This window comes from Theropithecus gelada, chromosome 18, assembly GCF_003255815.1.
Source record: "Theropithecus gelada isolate Dixy chromosome 18, Tgel_1.0, whole genome shotgun sequence".
Lineage (NCBI taxonomy): Eukaryota > Metazoa > Chordata > Mammalia > Primates > Cercopithecidae > Theropithecus > Theropithecus gelada.
The window spans coordinates 58,692,537-58,701,090 of record NC_037686.1 but is presented as its reverse complement, the minus strand read 5'-3'; the positions used below and the strand labels follow the sequence as shown (position 1 = coordinate 58,701,090).

Below are 8,554 nucleotides of genomic sequence, written 5' to 3'. Positions count from 1 at the left end.
CATATTGCCTAACAGTCACTTGGCAAGTGACAACAATATGCCAGCATTTACCAGGCAGTATGAGACTCTTATTTTTACATTGCTTCAGATACATCTCTCAAGGTTCCCAATCACACACATAAAAACACACACACACGGACACATCCTTTTCAGTTAAATTCTGAGCCAGTAGAAGTTAGCATAATAATGAAAAAGTGTCAGAATGCAACACACACTGCCTGCCTTGATTTGCTTGAAAAGTTTTACCCACAGAATCATACGTTACAGTATCCACCAAATCACAGCCTTAAACATCTCCCATGTTTCTTAAGGTCTTATCCCACTCTTCTGAAATCATTTCAATTATATTTAAAATGCAAATGCTATTATTCCTTTCTTGTTCTTTATTATATCCAGCCAACTAACATGATTGTATTAGCTTTCATTGCCAACTTTCATACACCATCATATATACACACAATATACATTATTCATAATTAAAAAATAAACATACACTAACATAAAATAAATTGGTTTATTAGTTGTCATATATATTTCACCTGCCTCCAGGCATCGTTGACCAGAAAGAGTTAAAAAATAAGTTGAAGCTTTCATCAACTTTAATTTGATTAGGTCAACTGTAAATAAAACTTTAAATGGTGACTTGGAAAATAATTAGGGTTATTATTAGAACAGTTTGTAAGCGAATATATGTTAAATTGAAAATCTGAAGATTAATATTTACAGCTAGTGCTTTAAAACTTTAACATGTTTAAACAAATCATTTAGCTTCTTGCAGTGTGTTTAGCTTAGTTTATTTTAAGCTCCTGTAGATTTTATATTTCAATATAAATGCTAACACTATTTGCATTTGCATTTCTTGGGCATGTGGGTCATATCACAAATATCATTCCTACATTGTGTAACTATGCCGTTGACATGAAAATAATTGCCTATGTCTGTTTATCATCCAATGTAGTAAATGTAATTGTGCATCAAGATAAAATAATTTAAAACATCCTCAGAGCGCAGAGTGAAAAGGCAGCTACCATCACTTAACCACTACTACCTCCTGCATGTATCTTGTAGACAACTAATCTCAATTGTAGTCATAAGCGAAACTTCCTGGCAAATCAAGATATTTACCAGATCCCCGATCTGGTGATTGCTTGTAGAAAAATCTACTTATTGCCTGTAAATTACTACCTAATTTTTTCTTGATTTTGTTCCTTTAGTTGACTGATCTAGGAATATTTCTTTGAGAGACTAATTTGTGAATTGAGATTGATAATTTAGGTTTGATCTCCAGAAATCCATTTTCTTAAGATTTGATTTTTATATTTTTATGCTGATTTTAAACAATGCAATGGTGACATTTCAGATTAAGGGCTTGGGTGTATTTCCTTGACATAGACAGTAACAAGTAAAATGCATCTGATTTTTCAATAAATTAAACTGTTCAAAATGGGCATAATTTGGCACACCCTGAGTTTCTATTGATGCTCCTATATGGACAAGCGGAAAATATTTAAATATATTGACTTCCTGAACTATTATCTCTACTTAAAATTTAGCCATTGTTTTCCATAAAGAAGTGAATCCTCTCCCTGTCTACAAGTAGCTCCAAGGATTTCACGTCAGGAAATCACTACCATATGCATTGATATTTAGTAGTAAAATATAGCATAAATTCCTTTCATGTCATTATTTTAAATCATATAAATTCATAACATATTTACAATTATCACATGTCCTTTTATAAAATAATTTAAGCAGTAGAGTGCTGGTAAATGTTTAACAACTTGTTCTCCAGAGAAAAGGGTAGTGTTTGCTAATTACTGTTGTGGTCGAAATAATCCCACCAAGGCTGACATCAACATACCAAAATGATACCACTGTACCTGGAGTTGGGAAGAGATATGCATAATTACTTCTTGTGAGCTCATTCTAGTTGGTTTCAGTATAATACTGAATTTAAGCAACTTGATAATATATATTTATTTAAATGATTTTTGGAGAATTTTCCAAATAGATTTAATATTAATTTTATCAATCAACTCTTCAATCTCTGTTTTTAAAACAAAGCATATATCTCAAGTATTGTCAGTCATCATATATAGCATTAGTTTTCAGAATAAAAAAGAAAACTAAAATAAGCAATGGCAGAACATTTACTACTCTTACAATTAAGCTCAGACGACTTCATGTAAATACTACCTATTTTAGGAACATTCTTCCAGCCATCTTAAGAATTTTTTTTAAATTAAAAAAAAACACTGAATCAAATTTAATACTGCATTGATATAATCATCTGCACATAAATAGCAATTGGGTATATGCAATAATTTTAAATTATTATTTAAATGTGAACCTTTCTTTTTCCAATCTATCACTGGTAAACATTTGAAAAAATTAATGAGAAAAAACACACATTTTAAAAGCAGAAAAAGAAGGGTGAATGATATGTGTTCCTTTTCTAAAATACATCCACACCTCCGTTTAGTGATATGTGCAACAATCAGCAGGTTTGACAACATAATCCAAATGTACTAAACTATTTCATCTTCTTGCAGACAACAACGGGATTATTACAAACTGTATTCTCAGCACCTTGCTGATTTAACATCTATGTAATTCCTGCACCACATTCTGATTTTATTAAACTGGTCAAATACACTGGTTTTTTTTTTCTTAATTTGAAAAACTTGCATGTGTGATTAAAAGTTATGAACAGTATATTTCACTCTGTTATAATTTTTTAAAATATATATGCATATTAATACAGCAAGAAGCATATCTATATAGTTATAAAACAATGTTTACAAAACTTTATTCAAATTAAAGAACTGTTTGCAGGTAATCAAATTTATTGGATTATCTATTTTTATGAAGCTGAAGGTCACTTTTACATACTTCATTTCTAAAGTTGGGCTGCAAGTTTACAGAATCCGACGTAGTTCTTCTTTGTGTAATCAACATATTAATATTCTAATTTCACTGTCTGCCTTTCAAAAAGCACTTTTAGAACATGATTCTCTATACAGTGTTTACTATCTGTAAATGTATTAGGAACCCAACAATGAACTATTTTCAAAAGAGAAAGGAAGGAAAATAATAAATCCATTGTTACTTGAATATATATGCACATTAGGCTAGTATTAACCTAGGAAAAATAATAGGTAGAAATATCATTTTGGTCATGAAAGTCATACTCTAAGAAGCTCATCTCAGACTTAAACAATATGATGACTTGCAATTGCCTGCCTTCCTTTGACAAATCTAAACCACATAGAAATCATACATTGCTTGGTTAATTCTTGAGGGACATATTTGCATCAGAATTTAAAGATGGATTTTAATCTTTATAACATTATATTGTTTAAGATTTTTAAGAAATCAGTATTTTACTCAATATGTTTGCAACAAGAAAGGTTGGGTTCTTGAAAGTCTTTGGAGCATGTAGAACTCATGACCTTGAAAAATAATTCTTGCATCAAAGAAAATCTCAATTCGCTCTGAAGTCTTTCTAAAATACAAATATTTTATTCCAATGTTTTGACATTCTAATGGCTCAGAAGAACAATTTATATGTCCTTGTAGCTGTGCTCCTCCTTGAGATGTGAACTGCAACAGGGCTCAATTGCTTTACTATTATTTCTCCATTTCCATGCTTCATTTCCTTCATGTAGCTCGGGCTGGAGAAAAATCAGCATGTTCTGATGAGTTTAATACTATGAGGCAGTATGATGGACCTGAATTTAGTGGAGATTGGAGCTCCAAAATAAATACAACACCATGTGTCAAATAAAAAAGAAAAGATATTCTCCTGTATGAATCAGAAGAGAGAATAAAAATCAATGAATAGACAGCAACTTTTTTTTATCATACCTACACAAGCATCTCAAAACTATCACAAACTTTAAAAATTATTTACCTTTTTCTTATTTGGAACACTTCATAATTTATTGGATAAACAATGGTTTATATTGCCTTAAACTAAATTTTACTGGCTTTTGTGGCAGGGTTTTCAGTTAGGAAGGAATTTCTGAGAATTTATATATTGCTAAATAAAATATTTCTGTTAGTCAAGAGCAACATAATTCTGTTGGATTCAATAATATAGTAAGCTCTAAGCATCTCTGTAAATTAAATTTGTCCCAAGTTTTGATATGCAAGAAGTTCCAGGGTTTTTCAATAGCTCATCATGTTCTCTTCCTCTCAATGACAGTACCATGAAGGTATGTACAGGGCATCTTTGACTCACTGACAACACAGGGCACTACTTTCTCATAGAGGTTTGGTGCCTTTGCAGGTAGATGAGAGTTGCTATCTATTCACAAACCACTGAGCATTTCTTTTTATCAAAAAACCTTCAAACGCTCAGAGTCTGTGGTCAGTGCAGTCCCTTAGATAAGTCTAATGAAGATATGCCTCACCAAGGCAGAAACCTAAACAATTAAAAATGGAGAAATATTTACAACCATCTCTCTCCAGCAAGTGGAGTTCTTGTTTTCTGTATGTAGTGGTTTATTTTATTTCATTTCATTTTATTTTTTGCTGTTACTTTTTCTTCAGTACATTTCAAATTAAGGTTCCAAGGCTATGAGTACAAACTCTCTTGGCCAGTCCCATACATGTCCGCGAGTCGTTTAAAGCGAGGTCCCCAGTCACTTAGGTAGTCATAGTTCTGATCAGAGTTTGAGCTGATGGAATCTAAAGAGCTGAGTGACTCAGCAACTGAGCCATTTCCTTCGAAAGCATATGTCTGCAGGGAGTCATAAGGAGGAGCACCAGGATCAACATCGGCTTCTTTTAATCTTTCCCAAATAAATTCCCTAAAGATGACATTATCTGGGATGCTTTTAAAAGCTGGTCGACTCAGGAACTGAATTTCTGGAGTCACATCCCTCCGGGTCTTGGTGTCTCGGATGACGTTGAGGTTTCTCAGTGCAGCCATGTCAAAGGCTTCCGTGTCCTCCTCTCCCCCGCCCTCATCGTCGTATCTCACAATATTTTCTCTGATGTCTCTTTCTTCGTCAAAAATAAGGGGCTCTTTTTTCCGTCTTCTCATGGTGACGATAAGGAGGATCAACACTGAAACAATGAGACAGGAAGGGAAAGTTTCAGTAAACTCACCCATTGCCCCACGTCATGGTAAAATTAGGCCCAGGACACTGAGTTATAGGTTTTCTTCCCTTTAAAGAGAAATGAATTGGCCACCTATTTCCACGAGGATTCACAGCGGTAGATGTGCTAAAATTGCTAAAATGGCTTTAAAATAGAACACTTTCATACATCAAGGAACCCTTTTTCACACCTGTTCAGAACTGATGTCTTCCTCTTTAACGTAACCTCCAATGTATTTGATAGAAGAAATTGAAGGGCCAGTTCATAATAAACATAATCATTTCAAAGCCAGGAAACACAAAGGGATTTTTTTGAACTCCTTAATTGCTGGAAAGGCAAATTGAAATTCATAAATGTTTTGTGTCTAATTTAACAACTGCAATTTCAGAAAGAAATGGATTACAGCATTCAGTCAGGTTCTTTGAAGAAATGCCTATTCCTTCTCTATGAAAGTCAACTGTTAAATAAAATCCAGCATGTCAGGCCATTTACAAAGATTAAAAGCTTCTCTATAATAAATTGAGTCCCACTTTCATGTATAACATACTGAACTTGGTCTTTATCCATTATACCTACAGACAGAATACAAGCTGTGAGATTTTCAGCAACTGTCCAAGCTAAATTTAAGAAATGAATCACCCCTTTAATGTTGGGAATTTATCTTCCTATATCAAAACTAATAATTAAATCTTAAAGCAGGAGGTTGCACTGTAAAACAAGTAAGAACAACTACACTGGCTATGTGGGGGACTTAAACAAACAACGTATTCTGTGCATTTTTCACTAGTATACACAAATAAGGGAAGTGCTCTGGCCTCCGAGTGACTGCATGCTCCTTGATTTGGGAATACATTTAATTTCACTGCTACTTCAACTAAACTACAATGAAATAAAAAGGGCATTCTTGAATTTTGGAATTTAAAAATATGTAAAGCAATGAAGTACCTTTATTCGTCTACAAAATACCTTTTAACAATTTATATTGCATCAGCTTAAGATTTTTTTCTGGAAAGTCGGAACAGCCCAAAACGTATATTATATGGATTATCATTTTGGGTACGTTATTGTCATCATATTTTTAAAAGCAGGCATGAAATATTTTTAAAGTATCTTGTAAACTTTTTACTCTGGCATTAGGAACACTTTGGAAAATAAAAATATAAAACCAAAAAGGGTATCAATGTGTTTAACTGCAGTGTACTTAACTGCAGTAACTAGGGGTGAGGCATACTCCATCCCCCACCTCAGTGTACTTTCAAAAACCAAAAGACTGAGCACTTATTTAATTTTAAATAAAATGAATTCATCTTCAATAAAAATATATGCTTTCTTAAATGTCTGTCAGCTATCTGTGTTAACATCATCAACAGGAATGTGACTGATGAACACACTGTACTGGTGATCTGTGGAAATAGTTGTGAAAACAGTTTTTTGTGTGTGTGGCACTTTTTCCTTATCTTTCCCACTGGATCCTACTGTACTGCTCTTCTCATAAGCTTTACACTTTAAGGATGACCTACAGTTCAGAAACTGATACATTTCTGAGCTTTTATGGCCACCTTCTCATGCTGCATTGGCACAGATATGCCTGCTCTCTTTTTGCTCCTGTTTACTTCATTTGGATATTTTCAACCAGCTTCACCAAGAGGGCATATAGGTATTAGGTTGATGCAAAAGTAACTGGTTTTTGCAATTAATAGCAAAAATCGCAATTGCTTTTGCACCAACCTAAGTTCAAAAGTTACTGCTTGTATATCTTTCGGTTCCCATAAGTAGTCTGGTATTCACCTTCCTTCCCTGTTAAGCGGATTGTCCTTTCTTGTCTACTTGGAATTAGCACTTTCACCACTCTAATGCCTTGTGGTTGTCAAGGTACACGCCAGAATGCTACAACAGGAGCTGCAGCTTTGGTGTCAGAAAGGCCTTGTCCAACCTTCCTACATATTATCTGTGTGATGTTGGAACAAGTAACTTTCAAACTAACTGAAATTAGCAATATATGATAATCATAGTCCACATCAATCTTCACAGTGTGGACTGAAGAGATAAAGAACATTGGAAATAACATAAGTAGAGTTAGCAGAATCCCAGTTACTTGTCAGTGTGCAACAGAGCAGTTTGTTTTGAAGGTAACAAGCAACATAGAAAGTGTACCATATATGGGTAGGCATATGTACCAAAGATTAAATGGGAAATAGGAAAGGTGGTACCGGGAAAAATGAAGGTCTGCATACAGGACATATTATTTAACACTCACAACAATTCTCTGGGGTAGGGGTTTTCCCATTTGATGATTGTCTTAGACACATAAAATAACTGTCTAAATGTAATTAAATGCAGTAGTGAGGGGTGAGGCATACTCCATCTCAGTCTGTCTTCAAAACCCTCATGCTGTTTATAACACTGTATGTGTAGTACTTTCATAGAAGGTGATTAAAAAACAAAGGCTAAGGGTGACAAGTATGAAAGCTCAAAAGGTAATTGCTTGCTCAAGAAAGACAACGATTTTAAAAATACATGGATGAAAAAATAATTATGTTATATTTATATACAACTTTAGTTTCTGAAATTTTTACATAGTTCCCCCAAAATGAAAGTAACTGCAGTAGAAAGAAAGTAGAACCCAGTAGAACTTGTTAGTGAGAAATCAAATAAAGGAAAGCAAGGAATGAAGAGGGATGTTGAGAGAAAATAGTGATGGGATGTACAGATGGAGGCAGGTAGAAATAAGACATCTGTTACACATGTTGAACAGCAAAATTAAGGAGGAGAAAGGTCCAATTGAGAACAAAAGGATGTAAGAAATGAATGAGTATGAGAGTCAGTAAGGGTATAAAGAGGGTAAGAATTACATAATAATTAGATGCTCTTTTAATTTAAATCAATGTCTAAGTAGACAAAAATATTTCAAAATTATCAATTCTTTAATTATAATAAATATTGTCATAAATATATACCTATATATAGTATATATCAATTATTTCATATATTCGATTAAATGTATTTCATGCTACTGATAAACTTGACTTTTGATTCTCAAATCTTCAAAGTAAAACTCTAAAGTACCTGTGGGTATATCAGCCCTAAGGTACAATACACATCAAGGATATTAATGTCTTATGCAGTTCGCTTTATTTCCCAACCTTGTCTAAGGCAAAGAAAACCATGGTGTTTTGGAAGGTCAGATAATTTAACATTTGAATGACCTCAGAAAGTATTAATTTCTAACTATGTAAGTGCATATAAAAAATAGAATTTAATGTTTATATAGAACAAGAATTAATTGTTCTTCATAGACTATGGTGTTAATCACTGTATTAAGAAGAACACTCTGCCTAAATAAGCATAAGATTATATATTTTAAGAGGTTTTATCATTTCTCTTTTCTGTCATATGACCTCTACTTCTGAGTGGAAATAGAAGAAAAGATTTAGTTCTAGCTGAAATC

The 8,554-nt window shown here is 33.2% G+C and overlaps 1 protein-coding gene across 3 annotated transcripts in view; it reads right to left on the bottom strand.

Annotated features, from left to right (window-relative positions):
- Positions 1 to 369: 369 nt before the first annotated feature.
- CDH7 (cadherin 7) overlaps positions 370 to 8,554 on the bottom strand; it is a 131,697-nt gene continuing 123,512 nt past the window's right edge. For all 3 annotated transcript variants that reach the window (XM_025365415.1, XM_025365414.1, XM_025365413.1), the window contains exon 12: positions 370 to 5,073. In XM_025365415.1, the coding sequence (XP_025221200.1) occupies positions 4,580 to 5,073 (494 nt within the window). In that variant the 3' untranslated portion in view covers positions 370 to 4,579. The remainder of the gene's footprint in view (positions 5,074 to 8,554) is intronic.